Consider the following 21,377-nt stretch of genomic DNA (forward strand, 5'->3'; position numbering starts at 1 on the left):
TCTCATCTTAAATCTAAGATGACAACAAATTATAAGCTTTTGGATATAAATATTGCTTTAGCATATGATTAACAATATATACAAATGTATTTTGCGGTAAAAGAAAGTGATGCAGCATCAATTGGAAGTTGCAACATACAATGTAACGCTATGAACAAATTTCCAAATTAAAAGCCATCCCCACTGGAATGATAGAAACAGAGGGAAGGCCTGTTGCAGGATAAGCTTCAATTTCATGTTGACAATTAATTTAACTGGCAATGCCGAGAGTAATTGCAGTCTTCCTAGGTGGAGAAAGAACAGCAACAAGAACATGCTGCAATATACAGAATCACGCTGGAACAATCTCTTGCTTCGTCAGTCTCATTTTTCAAGTTCTCTAAATCTCTCGTCCCAATCTCTAGTCTCATAATCTTGGTCCAAGAAATCCTTCTCGGTAGTATAGACTATCCTGTCCGAACTTATTACCGTTTGCCGTGCCATATCTCGAGCATTCAGCAACTGAACATTTAAGCAAGATATGTTACAAAGGTTGAAACATGAGCATATACATATATGACAAATGTAGCATAATTTAACATAAGCTTTAAAAGAGCCACAAAAGGTTGCTCAATTATTACCAAAAGCTTCATCCACTATTATTACTAAAGCAGTCCACAGGCTGTCCTAAGATGGACACGAGAAGCAGAAACTAGCATATCTTGCTGTAGTAACTGGTGCCATAGAGAGCACTATTACTCATGTGGGGTATTCTTATCAAATTTTAATATAACAAGATTCCAAAAAATACCCAATCCTATTCTCATAAGTCAATCTTGATTGGGATCCACTAGTCCACTATGGGAAATCATGGTCCCTTTAGAAGAAACACACAAAAATAAAACGAAAAAAAAGTATGGCCTCCTCCCTAGCAGCAGCGGACTGACATCACCACCTCACTCAACAACTCAATAAATTACAATGCATTGGGTGAATACTGCCAATTTGATAAAAGCAATTGCTAGAAAAAGTTCAAATCAAATTCCTTTCTTCCCTCCCACTCCCCCCTGCTTTCCTATAACATCATAAGAAAGGAAATAATTGGTTTGATTATCTTGTACTTCTATTACTTAAGATTCAACTATCAAAGGACCTGAATGTCTCATAGGCTTGAGAAAGGAGAATAATCAAATTGGTCACTCAAGAGTTCAGACTGCCATTTTTACACAATCATGAAAGACACTTACAAAGGTTGCTGAATCCAGAAGGAAAGAAGGTGCATGTGAGTAAACTATCCACAAATGAAATTTGAAAGAAGAATCTCTAATTTATTATTACCTTTCTTCTTAAAGATGGATCTGGCAAATCAAGTATCTGAGCTCGCTGTTTCCTGGCTCCGTTCCTCTTCTCAATATTTTTGTTAGTCTTCAGCAGCAGGAACCATCTAAATAAAGGTATTGCGAAAAAAGATGAAGCATATATCTGCAAAGAAATATCCTACATCAGCAAGTGAAATAATGCAGAGACAAGATATTATTACAAATATGACATGACAAGTGAAGTTCAAGATAAATGAATGCTACCAGGCAAAGACAGCTGTATCAAATGAAAATTTCAAGATGATTTAATACCAAACTAGAAATGATCAAATAACTATGACATTTGTAATTGTTTAACACTTAACAGTAGCTATGCGGTGACTCCATCACATCGATCTAAATCTATTTAATTTCACTGGATTTTAAATTGCTTATCTGATTTTAATTGTAAGTTATAGAGAAACACAAAGTCAATTGTTATTTTAATTCACATTTGATTGTTTAACAGTAGACATCTTCTGTTTCATCTTTAACTCTATCACAGCAGTAAAAAGCCGAGTATTCATATTGGTTTGTTCAGAAAATGTGCTCTCCATTTTAATTGATTCAACTTTAACACTTAAGGATGGTCTTATGATTTAATTTGATTTTTCATAAGATATTAATTGTTATATAGTCTTAATGCTTGAGATATCATGAGTTTCTATATCGTTATTAATTTTCTTATAATTTGTTTTCTTATATAATATATATTTATTTTCTTTTATTAAACCCACTGTCAACCGGTTGACCTGATCTGACCAGTTATCAGATGTCACGGTCAATAGTCAATTTGCTTTTTTATAATTACTATTTTTTTTTTCCAAGCTCATGAGATGAACTCACAAGTCTGAAACACCAGATTCAATGAATTAGAACAAAGAACCAGTGATTCAAAACACCTACTGATTGCATGGTAACTGTGAATTGTGAAAGACCAGTAATAAACTGATAAATCCAATAAGTTAGATAATTGTAACTGGGAAAAAAAGTTGATAATTGTAACAAAAATAAACCACTGCTTCATGTGGTGCTTACAATATAAACACTAATTTTCCACCAGAACCTGGAGCATATAGATCCAATGTCACACTCATATGACCATTTCTTTTAAATACTGGTCCATCCATTTTTTACAACTCTGACAAATCACAAGTAACAGACCATATCATTTGGTATACTGCTCTTTTTCTTTTATTATTTCTTTTTCAGGAAAACCTGAGAAACCTGACAGTGCAACTTGGTGTACCACTTAGTATCTTTTTATCGCACCAGCTCTACAGGTTGTCAAAACTGGTGTTGGACCAGCATTTGGAACCCTGTTTATGACTAATAAATCCTCTACACATATAAGTTTATAGCATGAATGCAAAACTTAAAGCAAGTTAACGAGATAAAGATTTATCAGTTCAGAAAACAAGGGGGACCTGTAGTAGAGGAAATAACTGGGAAACAAAAGAAACCAGTCCACCAGGCGCAACAGATATTTCCCTTCAAATACAGAAATGAAGTGTCAATTAAGTAAATACATGTGATAATGAAAGAACAAATCAATAAAAGGATAAGATTTGGTACTTTAGCATGCTGCCAAGGACAATGATTCCAAAAAAATTAAGTGCTCCCAAACCTATAACCATTGCTTTCTCTGAAGCCCCTGTTTTACTGCAAAAACAAAGACTAACCTTATAAGAAAATACAATCTTGCTAAGTGAAAAGCCATGCTGAAGGACAGATTATTCTTATACCCATGTTGAAAAGGTCCAGGTATAATTAACTGTAAGCAAATAGCTAAAAAGAAGTTAAGAACTGAAAGCAAGATTCGAGGAGTAATTTTAAAAATTAATGTCAATTTAACCACGGGAATCAAAGTTGTTTGGCAATTGTTTTGTAGCAGAGAATGCATAACAAGACCAAGAATGAAAAATGCTATAATTTCCTAATTTCACCGGTATACCTGGCACATGCACCTATGTGAGCATTGAATCCATGTTCCCATGAAAACAGTTTGGCATGCATAATATCAATATTTAATGAATTAAAAGACATCATAAGATATAGAGGCATAGAAACCAAGCAATCAACTTAAAGACATGGAATACAACTTGGTATTGATGCCATAACTGCAATGAAAACCTATTGCAATTTTACATAAGAATGCAGACCTGAATAGCCACTTCTTCTCCTCAAAATATTTCTCAACACCATTAACCCACTCAGTCCACCTTTTGCCAACATACTCCTTTTTACCAGCTCTTTGAGATGAAGCAGTTCGTTGCAATGATGGAAACCGATAAAGTATGTTGCCCTGCTCAAGCAGTATACATATTAGTGAAGAATAGACTCCAAAAACAAGTAACAACTTTGTATTATTCTTCTCATTCAAACAACCAAAGCAAGATATGATGATTCTCCTAACAATACATATATCTTGTATTACACTATTACAAATATTCCAAGTTGCCTGTGATTATCAAAACCAAGATTCTTAAAAAACAGCAGTATTGTCTTTAGACCTCTTTTTTATTTAAAAGTTTATGAACTTTAAAACCTTTAAAAATCTCGCCTTGGTGCTTTGTCATGTGTGCTTTATTCTTTTGGGTAACTGCAGATTGAGAGATTCATGAGTGGTAGGGATAGCTTGCTCCCAATGTTTTCTCCACTCTCTCTTAATAAAGGGAGAGTTTTCTCCTATATCTGAAGTGCGTGAGAAAATCTTTCCTGATCACCCTCCCTCTTGCAAATGAGAAATCTTTTCCCTGTAGGAGAGATCTACTTCAGCTCTTCTTCTCCTTCACTACACCAAGAGAACTAAAATCTCTAATATCTCTTGTGGATTTTCCATCACATTCTTTCTTTTCTACACAACAACAACAAATTCGTATGCCCCGACTATTTGGGATTAGCTACATGGATCTTTTGTCGTCATTGAGTTCCGTAAAAAATCATATGTTTAATTAAATCCAGAGTGCTTAAATCTTTATTTGTAGTTCTTATTAAAATCTTTTTAGGTCTTCCTCTACCTCACATTGTACCACTAACATTAATCATTTCACCTCTTTTAGCTATATGAAATTTTCGATCTTTCTTTTCTACACGTTAATCATTTTGTTCCAATTAAGCAGATTGGCTACACTTCGAGGAGGAGAAAGGTGCCCGATCCATGACCGGGCTACTAGTGAGGCAATGAGGATAAGCTTGTGGCATTGGAACTTGGTAGTAAAACAAGGCAACATGTGAGGGGTTACTTAACTCTTACGATAGTGCATATATGCACTTTCCACAACGTTTGCCAATATTCTTTCCAATTTATGGAATGTCGCTGTTGATTAACGTTCTCACCAAATATTTAGATTAATGTTCTCACCAAATAATTTGTTTGTTCTCCCATGGGTCATTTGCTATTTTGATATGTTATATTAGATGGAAGCCCTCTAAAGTAGCTTAAGCTCAATTCAGATGGCTCACTTACCTCGCCCAACTAGCAAAGATGAACAGGCTTAGCGCTTCAATAAACCTAATAATTATTTCTTACAAGAAACAATATCTAAAGCCATTCAATTGGATGCATTTGATCTGAAAATTTGAGAATTTTTTTTTAAAAAAAGTTCGATTGCAAAGATTACTATTTTCTTTTATCAGCACCAAAGTTTCACGGAACCACCTCCCCGAGTTTCAAAAAAGAACATCTTCTGCACTAACAATATGTAGGCCAGGCACTGTGCAAGTATAATCAAGAAACTAACGACCAGAAGAGAACCATTTGCATAGTTTGATCATTATATTTACCTGTTTCATTAAATCAACTAAAAATTTCAGGGGCATCTTATAACTATATAACAATGAAAAAGAAATGCAAGATCAAAGACCTGGTCATCCACTTCTGGATACCCCTGAAACCGCAAGAGTACAGGTAGGACAAATGATTCATCATCCTGTCATTCACAAGTGATTAAGAAACAATTAATTGGCATGAAAGCACCCACACCACAATGGTTCAGTTGATCACAAACACAACACAAAATCCTCAGAGATGATTGCTTATCATATAAATATCTAATAAGCAACTATACAATGAAAATAAAAAAATAAATTGATATAAATGTACATGTGCGTAACAGAAGTAAAGAGCATACAACCTGTTAAAATATTCCAGGATTCCAGTCCAAATTGGTAACGATAAAATCATGACTAGGTAATTGCAAATATTCTTGCTTTTTTATCGAAAGATCACCCAAGAACAACTATTATCATATTCATATACACAATAAGTTACAGCATGACCAACCTTAGGTTTCTAACACCTTATTCTCCTTTGCAAAGAGAAAAAACTATATAACCTAAAAAGAATACCTGTGTTTCTTCAATAGGTGGTACATCAAGATATGGAGCGAGTTCTTCTGCTGCAACAACACCACCATTTGAGGAAATATATTGTCCTATCTGGCCAATAACAGAGATTATGTTAAACAGCCTCTTTGATTATTAGATCAGCAGACCAAAAAGCATAAAACACAAACAATTGTCATCATAAACTAGAATATTCCAGGTAAATTATTCTACTTTTCAAATAAAAAAGTGTCTCACGGAAGACATCATCTACTAATACATAAAGAAAAACCGGACCAGGGCAATTTTTTCAGACTATTCCAGATGGATGCTAAGCAAATATTTAAAAATATTTTACTTCTCAGACAACTTGCAGCCTAGATTTTTAAGGAACTGAGAATTATCCTGCTTGTTAGATTCATCATGTACTTGTTTATGTCATAAATCTGTGCTAACTTGGTTAGATCAAACACTAGTCAAAAGAATAAAAATGTATGTAGAGGGTAAGCTCATGACACAGATGGAAACAGTAAGTGTAATAAAATTACCAGCTTCCACCTCTTTTCTTCAAGTCCTTGATTTGGATCCCCATCACCAAATACAAATGAGAAAACCTACAAAAATAAATAAGATTATGTACAGAACCTGTAACAGACAAACAACTTGGAGATGCTCAGGGCATGAACAAATCAATCAACCCTTTCTTATTACAGATTCAACAAAGTTCATTCCACCATCTTTCTTCATCTGCCGCCTCCGGTAGTAATTTATATCCCAGTACCTGCACATCATACCCTCATACATATTAGAGACTACAGTAAGAACTAAATACATGCATCTGCATGTGTATCCAAGTAGAAAGATCTTGTTTCTGGTGAACATGTTTCTGAAATACATTCATTCATTTGAGAGAACAGTTCAATTTTCTGTTGGATATCAAGAAATTACCAGAACAAATCAGTCGGATGAAACATAACAGTGAAGTCAGAGCCATATGATCTTCCTCCTCGTCTACCACGATTGTCTTCGGTGTCACTGTAACCAATGAGGATGTTAGAGGTTTTATCAAGGGAAACAAAGGAGAGAAAAATCATCATAAAAGAATTAATCCAGACAAACCAAGCTATCAACCAGTTGGTAGCAACATGTATAAAAGTCTAAAAAGGATTTCTAAAAAAATACTATATTGAATAATGATAGAGCACAAAACCTCCGACTAGAAGAAATAAGCACAATGATTGTTGTATATACAAGGACTATCGAGGCAATAAGTGCAGTGCCAAAGGAAACTCTGATTAGATATGCTACTGCTGCCTGCAAGCAACATTGAACTGTTTAAATGTACTAGCTGAAAACAACTCTAGAGATTTGTTAATCAAGAAAAAGTTGAGAACAATGTACATTTCCCTTGCAATACCTTCATTTTGTTTATAAAAGGTTCAACTTTCATCCTAAAAGATTTTGCAGCAAGATTTGAGCGATAATCCTTTGGGAAAGCATAAAGAACATCACCTTCATCTGAAACCTACAAACAGTATCTCAAAATAATTAATTCAATGATAAGTTTAACAACTTAAACAAATTAGATGACAGAGCTATATACAATAGTCATTCTTCTATATGAGCATGAAATCCCTTTATTGGTGTTTTAGCCTGAAGTAAGACGAGAAGAGAATAAAACAAGATAGGTAAGCTTAGTTCTCGTCCACTCTGCAACATACCATCTTATTCTCATTGGTAAATTTACAATAGTATCCCTAATAACAAAGCATGCAATCAGCTAGTAGATCATTATATTGCTCCTCCATTTGAAAACAGGTGTCTAAGGTCATCAGGCTCTTCACATATTACCCCTGAGCATTTAAAATTACAGAAACTAAGAAATGAGTTTGACATGTAAAGACCTTAGATTTGGAAACACAGAAATGTGGATAATTTCCATTTGTTCTCAATTTCCTGTAATTAACTTTTTTATTATTTTATCCTTCTGCAATTTATATTAGCATTAGACATTAGGTCCCCAGTACTGATCGACCTCCATCATAGTCTTGGTAGTCAGTTGTCCACTTATGCAATATACAGCAGTAATTCCTTCCTCATCCTGCTCCCAGCTTCTGTAGCAGCTATTTGAACCCCTCAATTACTAAAGGTGCTAGATATAGTTTCCAATGTCAAATAATAAGCCATCGTTCCACTATAGAAGTTCATCTATCATCATCATTACAATTGATATTTATTTTTATATATTCCATGAATTGAGTCTATACTAGGCCACAGAGTTTGACACTCAAAATCATAACCTCAACGTATTTTCATTTTCGAACTAAACTCTAAACAAAGAAATGAAAGAAAGAGAAAATTACTGGTTATTAGCTTAAGTACCAACCACCCGAAATTTTAGTAAGAGTTTGAGAAAAGAGGTATAATATTCAAAACCTTGATAGAAAAAGAGCTATGGGTAGAAAAAATGTTGAACTGAACTAATCCAAGACGAAACCGACACAATTTGTGACGAGGAAGGAAAGTGTCGTCACCTCCAAGAATCCACCAGTATCCGCAGCGAGTGCCTGCAGAGCTCTCTCAGCTTCGTTCAGCTTAAGCCCAGTCTTGCTCGCCACATCTCCAATCGTGACCCTCCCACCGTAATAATCCAGGGCCTCCATGGCGCGGTCGCGCACATCGGAGGACAGCTTGTCCGTCTCCACCCCGCTCCCCGGCCGGATTCCCGCCGGAACCTGCACGCTGGCGCGGATGGACGAAGACGGAGGAACCCTTAGGCTCGGGCATCTGAGGGCGATGCGGACACGCACCGAGGAGGGGAAGGAAGAAGAGAGAGCGGTACGGTAGGGGGAGGCGAGGAGGAGGAGGAAGGGCTTGCAGGGGCGGGGCTTGGAGCAGAGGCAGCGAGATCTCGAGGTGAAGGATGAGGACGAGGAAGGGGAGATGGAGAAGGAAGCCATGGGTCAGCGATTAGGGCTCGGGTTTGGTCCTCAAATAAAAATCTGCCATTTCTTCTTTTTGTTTTAATCTCATAAAACGAAAAAGAAAACGCTTTCTGTTATCGTGTACGTACGTATATGGGGAAAAATATGGGGTAAATACATATAACAAAAAAAATAAAGATATATATACATTCCCAAAAATTACTCTTTAAATTTTTACTTTTTCTCATGTAATTCTTTAAAAAGCATTTCTTATTTTTTTTATTATAAAATTATTTTTTATCATGTCCTATGATCATCAGCTCCACTTTATTAAGACCATTTCTATTCTTTATTTATCATTATCATTATATCCTTATTTATCGAGATAAAAGATAAGAATAATATCTATCTTTTTAGAAAATAAAAGACTCTATGAATAAAGTAAAAGGAAAGTGCTGCGTGGGAAAATAAAAGACTTGGAATTTTGCCCAAAGAAAATTAAGAAATTACTTAACCCAATTCATTACATGTTAATGTTCATGTTTTCTCCACGACTTAGAAGTCGCCACGTGTGAGTTACATAGATTCATGAGAACTAACCAGATTAACGAACGCGAACCACAATAATTCCTGACAGAGGACTCCGTAGCACCGGGAAAAAAAAAAGAGATCTTGATTCGGTCGATGTAGACATGATCGGAGGAGGAGGAGGAGGAGAAGAAGAAAGAGGACATGGCTACGCTGTGGAAACCCTACACCATCGTCACCTCCATCTCTAAATCTCCTAGCCACCGGAGCCCGTCGTCCTCGCGGTCGTCGACCATCGTCATGGCCTCGGCGGAGCGAAGCGGTACCGCGGCGCGGAGGAGCCCGTCGGCATGGGAGACTCGGATCTCTCTCGTACTCGCCCTCGCTTCCCAGGCCTCGGCCGTGTCTCAGCGGTGTAAGGATCGAGAGATTTTAGGAACGGAGTTCCCGAGAGATTTTGTTGTGTGATTGAATCATTGTTTACGGTGGCAGATTTGGTGGAATTGGCGTCGGAAACCGCAAAGTACGCTTTTCCGCGGAGGAGATTTGAAGCTCAGAATCTTGAGGAGGCTCTGATGTCAGGTAGCTCTTCTTGTTTGGTTTCTTCTTGATTTCATGCCGTCCCCATATTCAGTTCTAACTTTTCTCCTTGCTTTCTTCTTGAATGGGAAGTTCCGGATCTTGAAACAGTCAAATTCCGGGTCTTGAAGCGGACGAACGAGTACGAGATTAGAGAAGTCGAGGTAAGATATCCACAGAGGTCTCTTTTGTTTTGATAATACTCCCTGAATGTTTCATTTGTTCTTCTTTTCTGTCGGAATTTAATCTGAATTTTTTGTTTAAGATGTCAAGATTGCTCTTCGTATTAGTTCCAGGGACTTGTAAGCATAATTGTTGTTCTTTCGTCGACAAAGATAGAGGCTTTCAGCACAGCTTATAAAGATAGAAGTTTGAGGTTCAAAAGGGGGGTCGGGTCTTAGGAGGTTGGGAGGACTAATAGTTGTTGATGTTAGCAGCCAGAAACTTTCAGGAGAAAATGTCACCTAACATTTGTAAAGATTGAATCTTTCAGCATGGTTAATGATATCGATTAACACAAGACATGAAATCGAGAAATTGATCAGGAAAAGCAAGATTGAGGGAAAGCTTAAGACTTGGGAGGAGTATCTCTTAAAATTAGCAGCAGAGTGTGTTAAAGAAATGAATTTTATGAACTACTGAAGGTAATGGACTTCAAATTCAGGCTCTGCTGTGTGTTTGGAGTTGACAGTGTGAAACTTGTTATTTTTTCAGCTTGAAGAAAACATGCAAGTAAATGCTGATTTAGCCGAAAGAAGCCACCTTGATTTCCTTGGAATAAATTATCGATGAGCTTAACCGATTGATTACACCACAACAGGTGAAAGTGCCAAAGATTTTTTTCCCTCCGTATTAAGAACAATAAAAGAAGAGAAGGATGACGAAGAAAAGCTGGAATGTCGTATAGAATCTTGCTAAAATTTTCATGTTTCTGTTAGCATTATTATTTGTTCATGGTAAATTGGGTAGATTATTGTGATTCCCTATTGTGTTTCTTGATAGTTCATACTGATAAATGGATGTGAATGTGCCCGACAGTCTTATTTCATTGCCGAGACAACAATGCCAGGGAAGACTGGGTTTGATTTCAATGGCTCATCACAAGCATTCAATGTCCTAGCAGCATACCTATTTGGTAAGGTACATGAAGCTCTTCTCTGCTTCTGTCCTAGAAAGAAGCTCCTGTGGATTACTTTGAAGTTGAACTTGAATCTAAATCCGACATCATTATTTTTGCAGAATATTACAAGCGAGCAAATGGAAATGACCACTCCTGTTTATACCCACAAATCGCAGTCTGATGGAGTGAAGATGGATATGACAACCCCTGTGATCACAAACAAGGCAAGTTCTAATGTCATTCAGTTTTCACTCTGTAGTATCTGCTTCTTTTTGCATGTTTCATTAGACTTTACTGTATGGAAGGTTATTGATTAAGCGTAATATGTTTGTGGATCAGTCACCCAATCAGGATAAGTGGCAGATGTCATTTGTCATGCCATCCAAATACGGTTCTAACTTGCCAATGCCCAAAGATCCATCAGTAAGCATCAAAGAGGTGCCAAAGAAAATAGTAGCAGTTGCTGCCTTCTCAGGTGTGTGAAAATTAATGAGATCACAGAAATAATGAACAGACATGCAGCAAGTTATATGTTTGTTGTCAAGAACTCAACAAACAAATCTATGGGTGCTGTACTTTGGTCTAGAAATCCTATGGATTATTGGGATGTCCAAAGAAGAAACTTTGTTTAAGCAATCAAATCAAGCTATTCCAATGTGCATTACTTTAGCAAAGAAAGGTTCCTTTTTCCTGCTTTTTGTTGATAGATGCAATGGAGTTACAGTTTGATAAACCATGTAATCCTCAGCATGCTATCTTTCCATCTATCAGGCTTTGTTACAGATGAAGATGTCATGCAAAGAGAATCCAAATTACGTGAGGCTCTAAGAAGTGATACAGAGTTCCAAGTGAAAGAAGGTGCATCAGTGGAAGTTGCACAGGTAGAACTCGACCGATCTACATTTGCTTCTGAGAAAAAAACTAACATATAAGAAGTGTTTCTTATACTGAATTCATTTTCCGTGTGATTCCGCAGTTCAATCCCCCATTCACGCTTCCTTTTACCCGTAGAAACGAAGTGGCAGTGGAAGTTGAAAGGAAAGCCTAGTGGAACACACATGATTTTTCTGAGGGAAATGGAACAGATGATGTATGAACACACTGTCTTGTCAGCTGTTGCAGTAGAAAGAAGTGTAGAAAGATACATTTGGATGATCAGAAATTTTAAAGCCATGAGTTGCTATAAGAATCATTGATTCAATCGCTTTAAGCATTCTCCTTGTTCCAATCACATCATCTTTTCCTATTAGTATATTCATTGGTGCTCACAGCTGATACTTTGTATCTATCATCAAAGATTGCAAAGAAGATCCAGGGGAATAACTTTAAGAGCATCACATCATTTCCTATGATCTCCTAAATGATGCATTTCAACTTCCTTTATATTTTGTTTTTATTCTTTTGAGTGGAACATTAACATACAGAAATTTGTCCTTACTCTTTTGTTTACTCCTTATCGTTAGTTCATTCTTTGAGCATAATAACATCCAAATGTGCTAATCTCAACTATTGTATTGGACAAGATATGAACAGAATCTACCAGTTACTGTCATGTCCTCTGTAGTGCTCCACTGAGCTAAGATTTGGATCTGAAGTCACTGCAGAAAAGCTTTTGATGTTGGATCGTGTCTGTAGCACTCTGCAGATCAGCTAATGATGTTGGATTGGAAATACCTTCCCTCGGACATAAGCAAGAAGATATGATGTTAAACTTCTTTGTATGAGACTAACATATGGTTAAGAACTCATTTTCAAAGGCCTATATATCAAAACAATGCTTCTCTCTGTTTGACATTGATATCAATATATGACGATCCACTTTCTTTGTTTCATCATCCGAATCGATTAGCCCCATGAGATCAACCACAGTGGATGAGCATGATTGGCACTTCCAAGTAAACACTAGATGAGATTAGGAAATATAGCTGGAACTGATAGGATTTATCTTGACATTAATTGTCCTGGATTAATAGATTTATTGGCCAAAGAAGAAAGCAGAAAACCTGCATCACGTTTCATGGAGACACCTTGGAGAGAGATAAAGTTGGAATTAACTCAGTATGTGTTTCATGGGCTATCTTTGCCTTCTCTGGTTCGGGGAGAGAAGAAAAGAGAAAGAGAACCCCTTCCTATGATTGCATATATATATATATGTATGTATACATGATGAGCTTATCAGATCTAAATCATCCTTCAGCTAATTAGTTGGAGAACCCAATTCCTAGCAGAAATCATTGCCTTCTGGTATGCTTTCCAGAGTAGGCTTCCACTCCATGGATCTCTCTTTCTCACTTGCACCACTTCTGCCTCCTTGTCCCCGTAGAAAAGATACTATGTCACCATGGGACACCCCTCCTTTGCTCAACATGTCCTTCAGCTGCTGCTTGGTTATTACCAGCTTGATTCTGATCACCCCCTCCTCTCCGACGCTGGTCTCCACCGCTGCCGCCGGCTTCTTCGGTGGAAGAAGATAGTACAGCTGCCCCTGTCTCAAACACAGCGCCGGATCCAAGTACGTGACCACCGGAAGCGCGTCGGAGACTGCGTGCCCGGGGAACTCATCCAGCACCTGCTGAACCTTCATCGGCGATCGGTACCGAAGGATCTCTCCGTCCATCTTCACTATCCTGATCACCTTCTTCTCCTGAAGAACCAAGCAGTTCCCCATGCTCACACTCCTGTGAAGGCTAATGGCTGTTGGATCAAGGCCTAAGGCTGGAAGGAGGAGGCCGAGTCTCGGTATTTAAAAGGAGATGCATGGAGAAATGACCCTACCTCGGCGAGATATTGCAGAGGAATGCCATGGACAAAGCTCCTGACGAAGACCCCACCAGCGGAAGTATTTGTTTTTTCTGGGATGGTGAAGTGGGCAGAGGGCGTGCAGAATGCTTCCAAACGTAGTCATACAAGAACAAAAGGCCAAGCACTCTTCCACCTACAAAGCATGGCGATCAAACATGAGATGTGTGGATTAAACTAATGGGAGTCTGCTGCACTTTTAGTGTGTCTGAAGACAAAATGAACCATTGAGTGGAGGGCTGCCATCAACTTCCCATTACTTGTAGTGGTGAGGATGGTCGGAGGCAAGATGTACCACTAAAGGCTTGGCTAGTGGTTTGAACACCGGGCACTAGGGTTTACCAGTCAACCCTGATGTTGACGTCCATTTCATGAACTTGTTTCCAACCCTTCTACCATTTACCCATCCAAAACATGGTCTTACTAAAAGTGCAGTAGCTTTTGTCCTGTCACAGAGCCAGAATTCACTAAGGAAACTATAGTGGATGATTGAAATCTCATGAAGAAGATGGCATATTAGTGTTTCGACACGCAATAAAGGACAGTGACTGTAGGTAAGACTTCCAAGTAATTCTCTCTACTGTTCTCTTTCTTCCTCCTGCGCGTGATCGTGATATCCGATATCCATCTGCCAAGTTCATCTTTCCTTTCGTCTTCTGTTGCTTCGGGGAATCCCACCCAACGTGGTCCATGAACACTGTGCTCCAAACAGACAAACCAATCGCCTGAATCCCGCAGCCTCGTCAAGAAGAGAGAGCTGAGCTGAGATCATTATTAGATGGTCAACAAACGGAAGGCATGCATGATTCATGGTGGTAGGGTTACGCATGGCTGAGAAGTCTGCATTGCATGCCGTCTGCCGAATGCTAATGCTCATTTTCTTGGCAGTCGGCAGCACTGGTCCATCTCCACGTCGCCATGTCCTCCAGAAGAAACCATGGAACAGTTTGCATGCTTCCCTAACCAGGAAGGAGAGAGGAATCTGTTTGCTTACAATGGCGTGTCGTCAAGGGAAAAGTAGGAGCAGTGGGAGAAGAGGACGACGACAAAGATCCAAATCACAAACAATACGTCTGCAAAATATCCGAGAACAACAAGGGGACATCTTTCTTCTAGATTTCATTGTCGGCATGATCGTTGTAGCATGTCTCTCGTCCGCAAAATATCTGAGAACGTGGAAGGGATCGGAGGAGTTTAGTTCGTGTCATCATCTTCTTCTTCCTCTTCTGGCGTCCAAATGAATCAACAGTGGAATTATTGCTTGCCTGTCTTGATCATTTCAGGTAGAGAACTCTAGATCATCATCATGCATCAGTTGGACCCACGCCGAGCTCATCTTCCCCACCACCTTTTCGCACACCACCGAGATCTTTCCGTGTTAAGGTGATGGTGGGGATGACGACGGATCGACGTCTCCAACCTTCGTTGTTGCATCAGGCAACAAAGAAGAATAGATGGCACGCGCAGCGCAAGATTTAACAGGTCTGGCCGGTGGCCGAGGCAGTGTCTCAAGAAGTGGGGCGGCGCCGCCCAAACTAGGAGGTCTCTATCTGAGCTGAAGCAATGGGCATGCGTGAGTGAGTCTTTGCGCTTTGCTTCATGCACATACCTGTCTCGACCTACGGAGGAAGCCGTCACCTCTTTATGAATTCGATGCCATCACTCCGTGAACTGAGAGAATTGATTGGTTATTTTTTGTCACATTAATAGAAACGTTGATTAATAATTTAATTAACTTTAGACTATTACAGAAATCGGCTCACTCATTCCTCCGAGTTTATATATTAATTCCTTCATAGATTGGAAATAGAATATTTATTGGTCCCTCTGATTTGTAATGTTTCATATATATTCCTCCAAGAATTTATATTTTGCATACATATATCCTTCCAAAAATTTTATATTTTTTCATATATACATATATATATATATATATATATATATATATATATATATTAGTCCTCAAATATTTTGCTTTCCCACATAAATTCCTGATTCTTGCCATTTATATAAAAGGTCTCTCCTAACATTTAACTTATTTAACTTGTGTATATTATTCCCTCATGTCAAGTCCAAATGACTCCACTGTATGACATATCATAGCAAAACTTTATCACTTTTCTATTTTTTTTATTATATAAAGCAATTGCATCCAACCTTTATGTTCATCCTCTAGAAGAAGTTTTATTTGTATCCCAATAGCCTTCTATCACAAGTCAAAAGCACCTTTCATGGGTTGAAATTAAGTAGAAGATTACAAGGTCTATCATATAGATAATAAGATCAAGGAAATAATGTGCAAAATAGAAAGATTGAGGATACAAAAACAAAAAAAACTCCACTATGATGATGATGTTAAAAAATGACTTTGTCACAAATATTCTTTGCCAATTGTGAGGACATGATTCAAATTATTTTATAATTAAAAAAATTAATTTGTAAAGATTTGATGAATATATTATCATTAATTTAAAACTTTAAAAATATAAATTAATAGTTTAGCATCAATAAAATTAATATATTAATAATATCATCAGCGTGAAACGTGATAAAAAAAATTTCGACTAAGAACAATTTAGAGACTAAAGAGCTATCATTTGATTGAGCCTCACATCCTAATATAATAGGATTTGATTTTGCATTATGTTGGATATTGATGAGAATATCGTATTTAATACTAGATTTTGAAGAATGAGTAAATTGATTTATATGGACTTGATTAGTATATTATTTTTTATTAGGATTTAAACATTCTCTGTCAATTATTTTGACTCAATAAAATTAATATATTAATTATCTCATCAAATTGAATTTGATCGTTTCAATAGTTAAATATGTATACATACATACATACACATATAAGAAACAGGATCAACTCTCAATACGATGAAGGCAGGATATAGCAGCATCGTAATAGGATGCCGATAATGAAGTCAATTTCCTGTTCCTATGTTGCCATTCCCCACAATGTAATATGGTTTGCAAGAAAACCTAACGATGAGTGTCTCACACCATCCTCAGTTTGTCACCGTCAAACAAAGTGCCACTTGAGGTTGATATTAATGCACGCAGGCAGGCAGGCAAGAAGTTTAGATCATGCAGCAAGAAGTTGACACTTGTATGCTACATCCTCATGGGGACCCTTTTCGATTACTTAGCAATAGATAGAGAGATATTGGAAAGTGCATGATTCTTACTGGAATCTTCGCTCACACTTGCTTTTGAGTAAAGTGAATGATGAGATGAGGTTTGGCATCTTGTCCATGTTTGTGTGCCATTTTATGATTCTTAATGTTTTCTTTCTAAAGAGAATGCATTCTTTTGGAGAATTCTTGGTTCAGTCACCAGAGTAGCAGTTTGTTTGCTCCATATATGCACATTAAGTGTGCTGATGGTCAATTCTTGTTCTCTGTAAAAAGGGAAATGTGAGTTATGAATGATCAACTCGCAAAGTTCCTAAATTCAATAGGTCAAAACATGATGCAAGTAGATATCTTCGCTCAGACAACAATGTAGATATTCATTCCAGTGCTATTTGTCTTGTTTTGTGGTGTTTTCTTGATTAGGTTTCAGCTAATAGTTGATCCTTGATCTTTCATTGTTGCAGCTTGAAAAGATACTTAAAATTGATCCATTGCATGTCTTTTTGGCATCAAACCCATTCAAGAATCCTGTCTCACATCCTGAGAAGCTAAAAGGAAAGAGTGCTTGCTCTCAGAAAGGATCATCGAGTGGACTCTTTAGGTCGGCTAGAAAAGTTCAACTCCTCTTTTTCTTCTTGTTGATACCATCAGAACTCACTGCACGAGAGCACTGTCAGATCATGGACATGCCTGATCTATTAGGCCAAAAAGTAGATGTCTTAGATTATGTTTACAGGACTCACCTGTAGAAGAATGGATCACACCACAAAGTCCTGCGTACCAACGTGGATTGCAGAACGTCCCACCCCATCACCACAAACTTCTGCTTCTTTATATGGACTGCTGCTTCTACCTGTCTAAGTGGAGGAGGAAGAGGAGATATAGATGGCAATGGCTTGCATGAAAGCCATGTTTTCCCTGGAGATAGCGTCCCTTCTTGTGGCCTGTGCATATGCCCATGGTATGAGGCTTCAACTTCCTGCAGGTCGCGCTCAAGAAGCTCAAGCTCTTCTTAATAGCCAAGTCTCAGGAACTTGCGGTGTTCGACAGATTTCATTAGATTTGGATACGGTGGAGCAACTGGACCAGAGAAATGGGGAAGCTTAAGCTCAGAGTTCAAGCTGTGCTCTGCAGGAAAGCACCAGTCCCCAATCAACATCGTGAAGGACGACGTGGTCTATAACCCGAACCTGAAAGGACTCGACAGGGACTACGTCCCCACGAACGCCACCTTCATCGACAATGGTTTCAACGTCGAGGTCTGTTCCTCCATCGATGAAACCTCAGCAAGTAATGAGAGACATGCATGGTTCAGGTGATCGAACTCCTTTTCCTGTAGCTACGGTATGAAGGTGGTGGTGCAGGGAAAGTGACCGTGGATGGGAAGAACTACAGCCTGCTACAAATGCATTGGCATTCGCCTTCGGAGCACACCATCAACGGAGAACGGTATGCCTTTTGGATTAATGGATTCTTCTGCTGCTGTTACGTAATTGTTCCAATCTCTCGACAGGTTTCCGGTGGAGCTTCACCTCGTTCACAAGACCGACGGCGGCGACATCACCGTCGTATCGATCCTGTACCGGTACGGCCACCCGGACGCGTTCCTTGTCCAGGTAGAACGGCGATGAGGGGAATAAGATGCTGTCATTGCTTCGTGATCTACTGACGAAAGTACCTTAATTCACAGATGAGGAAGGAGATCGATGAGCTGGCTATGGGGGCACGCGCACAAGTTCCAGTTGGTATTGTTCGTACAAGATGGTGGAAGCGCCACAGTCGTAAGTACTACAGATACGTTGGATCTCTCACGACACCACCATGCACTGAGAACGTTATATGGAGCATCCTCGGCAAGGTATACACACACGAACATTAGGAATCAAGCTCAGTTGGCATCTCACCAGTTGATTTCTCTGTCCTCTTCGTGTGTGACGTTTCAGGTGAGAGAGATGAGCGAGGAGCAAGCAAGCGCACTGAAAGCGCCACTGGAAGAAGAGTACCGGAGTAACTCGAGGCCGTTGCAGCCGCTGAACGGGCGGACCGTGCAGCTCTACGATGAGAGGCAGCGGCGGCCGTCTTGCAGATGCTGTGGTTCTCTGTTTCCTGGTCATGCATAAGAAGCATTTGTTGTGGTGGCTAATCCACCAACAGCAAATAATTTTCTTGATCAGCTCGATGAAAGCAACTGGAAATTGCAGCCAAGCAGCAACACAATGTATGGTCAAGGCAATGATTTCTTGTAATGGCAAAACATATTATCTAGCAAACTCGATAGGGAACATGAGGTTCAACTCTGAAAGAAGAGATTTGTTCTTGATAAAGCAATAAAAACTAAATGCCATACATAGTTAATACTACCGAGAAAACAACCGATAACCCAAGTGGAAAATAAGTACCAATTGCTAGAGAATCAAGGGAGACAAAGCTACTCTCAAGTATTGGTGGCTCTAGTGTAGATTTGTTGGCTTGCATGAGCAGACACCATCCGAATAGCACCCCTTGCCATAAGATCCTTTATGGCCCTCCTTGCTAGTGATCCATTAATCTGAAAAGAAAGAGGACATAAGCTCAAGTCATAATAATGCATACCGTAACAAGAAACCACATGTATCCAAGAGGATCTTGAAGGAGGCTTCGGTTCTTATCATCATAATAATGCTAAATACTAATATGGATATAATTAAAGAGGCAGACAGTAGTATGACAGAGCTACTATCACCTACCCTAAACCACAGTTGCATGGGCCGGAAAATAGAAATTCAAGGATGAACCATATCAATGTCAAAGATGCAGCAGCAGAAAAGGCAATCATGACATTTTACCCAAGCATTTCAAAAGAAAACATTTGATTTTCACACAGTATTTCATGTGTATACACAAAAAGGTGCCAGTCAAGAAAATACTTATTTAAGGCAAGGAATGTGCTGACCAGAATAAAATTATCACGGTCGCAAAGAGAGATTTCACACAGGTTTCATGAACCACAATAGCTACATATTCAATCACACAGAATACCAAAACGAAGAGTTACACCAGTTACCCAAATACTTAGGTATTATATATTACGATTGCAAATCATAGGACGTCAAAAAGAAAAAGAAAATAACTGAAGCCTATCCACATAAGGTTGGGTAATAAGTTCTTGTCATTGCCTTCTCCAGATTTATGAAGATGGTTTCATGTCCAAGGACAAATTGATCAACAAAGGTAAAAATTATGCTAAAAGATAGATTCCCAAATTAGAGGCTCCAATTTTTATGAACATAAGCTAAAGAAATCAGTTCCGTGAGCATCAATGCTACCAAAACAAAGCAACTATATATACCTAAATAAAAGGGAGAAGGCACTAACGACAATTAACCAAACCCAAGTATAACACAAACCAGTTGATTCTTTTTTCTCCTCTCATTAGGAAAAAAAGTAAAACCTGTTTCAGCACATTTCAAGCTAACGGAAAAAAAATCTGATCCCTTAATTTAAACCAGACACTTGATTTCTTCCAACAACATAATGCATGAGCAATGGAACCAATGCAACACAAAATTTACTTAATTAGTAGAGCAAAGCAAAATCAACCCTAAGTAATTGGTTAATCATAACATGTTTTAAGTAAGTACGCATGAAAAGTCAGACATACATCCTAGCAACCACACGAGCAAACGCAGTTAACCCAATGATTAAAGAAAAGTAAAGCAACAATTTGGATCAACTAAACTATAGTTATGTACTTCCATCAATTAACTATCTTTTATCTATAGAGTGGTTAATTGATCTCGTCTCAAAATGGAATGACCGATCTCTCCACATTTACATACTGCATGATGTGCATACTTTTGTCATATTGATGTACACTCACCAAAAATTGAGACTTAAGGCACGTCACATCTATTCAAACATATCACCGTAGAGTTGTAGCGCTAAAGGATTTAGCAGAGAAAGAGAGACGAGATTACATTCAAAGAATCAAACCAACAGTAAACTACTTCCAAAAGAGAGGGTGCTGCAGAATTCTAAGAAGCTTCTTTAACATCGAATGGATGAACCAGATCAAGTCGAGATCTTTTACCCGCAATCGCTCGGACAGCACGGAAGGGGTAATCTGCTTGTACTTGGGAACTTCAGACAGCATCTTATCGTAGTTCGCCTGGTCAAAGAGGACCGCGTTGTTTACCTTCTCCTTCTGCTTCCCCTTGCTCCACTTCTGCAATCCAAATTCTAAATCACTTGAGCACCATGATAATAAGTAAAAAAACCAAGGCCCTAAATTTAACCTTACAAGCACACCATACCTTCTTCTTCTGCTTGCCTCCACCAGATTTGGCCGGCTTCGAGGACGGGGCCGGACCCTTGTCCTTCTTGGGCGCCTGACTCACAGATCAAAGAAACCATTAGCGAATCACACCAACGAAAATATCTAATATGAGGAGGAGATGGAGATACGCTTACCATCTCCCTGGATCCAAACGCGGAGAAGAAAGATCGTCGCGGCGCAAGTTGATGAGGAGAGAGAATGCTGTTCTTTGTCATTGGCTTTAAAAGGAGAGGGTTCCGCGGCTTAGGGTTTCGCCCGCTTCGCGCTGACGTGCGCCGAACCGAGCCCAAGGCCTAGCCTAAGACC

General features: G+C 38.6%; 5 protein-coding genes across 5 annotated transcripts; 2 read left to right on the top strand and 3 right to left on the bottom strand.

Moving 5' to 3' along the window:
• Window positions 1-19: 19 nt before the first annotated feature.
• Window positions 20-8,664, bottom strand: LOC103968357 (uncharacterized protein At5g03900, chloroplastic). Its single transcript, XM_009381531.3, has 13 exons — window positions 8,198-8,664; window positions 7,081-7,188; window positions 6,874-6,977; window positions 6,612-6,698; window positions 6,375-6,444; window positions 6,212-6,277; window positions 5,688-5,777; window positions 5,204-5,269; window positions 3,500-3,642; window positions 2,913-2,999; window positions 2,765-2,828; window positions 1,318-1,461; window positions 20-501 (listed from the first exon to the last, which is right to left on the bottom strand). Exons 1-13 carry the CDS (start codon window positions 8,621-8,623, stop codon window positions 364-366), a joined length of 1,593 nt encoding a protein of 530 aa, XP_009379806.2. The 5' UTR covers window positions 8,624-8,664; the 3' UTR covers window positions 20-363.
• Window positions 8,665-9,247: 583 nt separating this feature from the next.
• Window positions 9,248-12,027, top strand: LOC135624914 (heme-binding-like protein At3g10130, chloroplastic). The gene is made up of 8 exons (XM_065129004.1): window positions 9,248-9,530; window positions 9,608-9,697; window positions 9,788-9,858; window positions 10,733-10,834; window positions 10,934-11,038; window positions 11,154-11,289; window positions 11,586-11,695; window positions 11,791-12,027. The coding sequence occupies exons 1-8, from the start codon at window positions 9,320-9,322 to the stop codon at window positions 11,860-11,862; spliced, it is 897 nt and encodes a 298-aa protein (XP_064985076.1). The 5' UTR covers window positions 9,248-9,319; the 3' UTR covers window positions 11,863-12,027.
• Window positions 12,028-12,842: 815 nt separating this feature from the next.
• On the bottom strand, window positions 12,843-13,539 carry LOC135624915 (uncharacterized). The gene has a single exon (XM_065129006.1). It carries the CDS (start codon window positions 13,480-13,482, stop codon window positions 13,036-13,038), a length of 447 nt encoding a protein of 148 aa, XP_064985078.1. The 5' UTR covers window positions 13,483-13,539; the 3' UTR covers window positions 12,843-13,035.
• Window positions 13,540-17,616: 4,077 nt separating this feature from the next.
• LOC135625740 (alpha carbonic anhydrase 1, chloroplastic-like) lies at window positions 17,617-18,876 on the top strand. The gene is made up of 6 exons (XM_065130830.1): window positions 17,617-17,717; window positions 17,807-18,015; window positions 18,096-18,205; window positions 18,270-18,372; window positions 18,447-18,614; window positions 18,700-18,876. The coding sequence occupies exons 1-6, from the start codon at window positions 17,642-17,644 to the stop codon at window positions 18,874-18,876; spliced, it is 843 nt and encodes a 280-aa protein (XP_064986902.1). The 5' UTR covers window positions 17,617-17,641.
• A 101-nt stretch (window positions 18,877-18,977) lies between these two features.
• On the bottom strand, window positions 18,978-21,339 carry LOC135624916 (small ribosomal subunit protein eS25-like). Its single transcript, XM_065129007.1, has 4 exons — window positions 21,206-21,339; window positions 21,049-21,123; window positions 20,826-20,960; window positions 18,978-19,304 (listed from the first exon to the last, which is right to left on the bottom strand). Exons 1-4 carry the CDS (start codon window positions 21,284-21,286, stop codon window positions 19,191-19,193), a joined length of 405 nt encoding a protein of 134 aa, XP_064985079.1. The 5' UTR covers window positions 21,287-21,339; the 3' UTR covers window positions 18,978-19,190.
• Between the last annotated feature and the right edge of the window lie 38 nt (window positions 21,340-21,377).

This window comes from Musa acuminata, chromosome BXJ2-10, assembly GCF_036884655.1.
Source record: "Musa acuminata AAA Group cultivar baxijiao chromosome BXJ2-10, Cavendish_Baxijiao_AAA, whole genome shotgun sequence".
In the NCBI taxonomy this organism is placed as follows: Eukaryota; Viridiplantae; Streptophyta; class Magnoliopsida; order Zingiberales; family Musaceae; genus Musa; species Musa acuminata.

Excerpts from the sequence above, each read along its gene's own strand:
- LOC103968357 (XM_009381531.3), bottom strand. The coding sequence starts at position 8,623 with ATGGCTTCCTTCTCCATCTCCCCTTCCTCGTCCTCATCCTTCACCTCG. Across the intron at positions 6,978-7,080 it reads CTTTTATAAACAAAATGAAG|GCAGCAGTAGCATATCTAAT; the intron begins GTATTGCAAGGG and ends TGTTGCTTGCAG. Across the intron at positions 6,445-6,611 it reads CATCCGACTGATTTGTTCTG|GTACTGGGATATAAATTACT; the intron begins GTAATTTCTTGA and ends TATGATGTGCAG.
- LOC135624914 (XM_065129004.1), top strand. The coding sequence starts at position 9,320 with ATGGCTACGCTGTGGAAACCCTACACCATCGTCACCTCCATCTCTAAA. Across the intron at positions 9,698-9,787 it reads TGAGGAGGCTCTGATGTCAG|TTCCGGATCTTGAAACAGTC; the intron begins GTAGCTCTTCTT and ends TTGAATGGGAAG. Across the intron at positions 11,039-11,153 it reads CCCCTGTGATCACAAACAAG|TCACCCAATCAGGATAAGTG; the intron begins GCAAGTTCTAAT and ends TTTGTGGATCAG.
- LOC135624915 (XM_065129006.1), bottom strand. The coding sequence starts at position 13,482 with ATGGGGAACTGCTTGGTTCTTCAGGAGAAGAAGGTGATCAGGATAGTG.
- LOC135625740 (XM_065130830.1), top strand. The coding sequence starts at position 17,642 with ATGGCAATGGCTTGCATGAAAGCCATGTTTTCCCTGGAGATAGCGTCC. Across the intron at positions 18,016-18,095 it reads ACAATGGTTTCAACGTCGAG|CTACGGTATGAAGGTGGTGG; the intron begins GTCTGTTCCTCC and ends CTTTTCCTGTAG. Across the intron at positions 18,206-18,269 it reads CACACCATCAACGGAGAACG|GTTTCCGGTGGAGCTTCACC; the intron begins GTATGCCTTTTG and ends ATCTCTCGACAG.
- LOC135624916 (XM_065129007.1), bottom strand. The coding sequence starts at position 21,286 with ATGACAAAGAACAGCATTCTCTCTCCTCATCAACTTGCGCCGCGACGA. Across the intron at positions 20,961-21,048 it reads GAGGCAAGCAGAAGAAGAAG|AAGTGGAGCAAGGGGAAGCA; the intron begins GTATGGTGTGCT and ends TTTGGATTGCAG. Across the intron at positions 19,305-20,825 it reads TGCTGTCCGAGCGATTGCGG|ATTAATGGATCACTAGCAAG; the intron begins GTAAAAGATCTC and ends CTTTCTTTTCAG.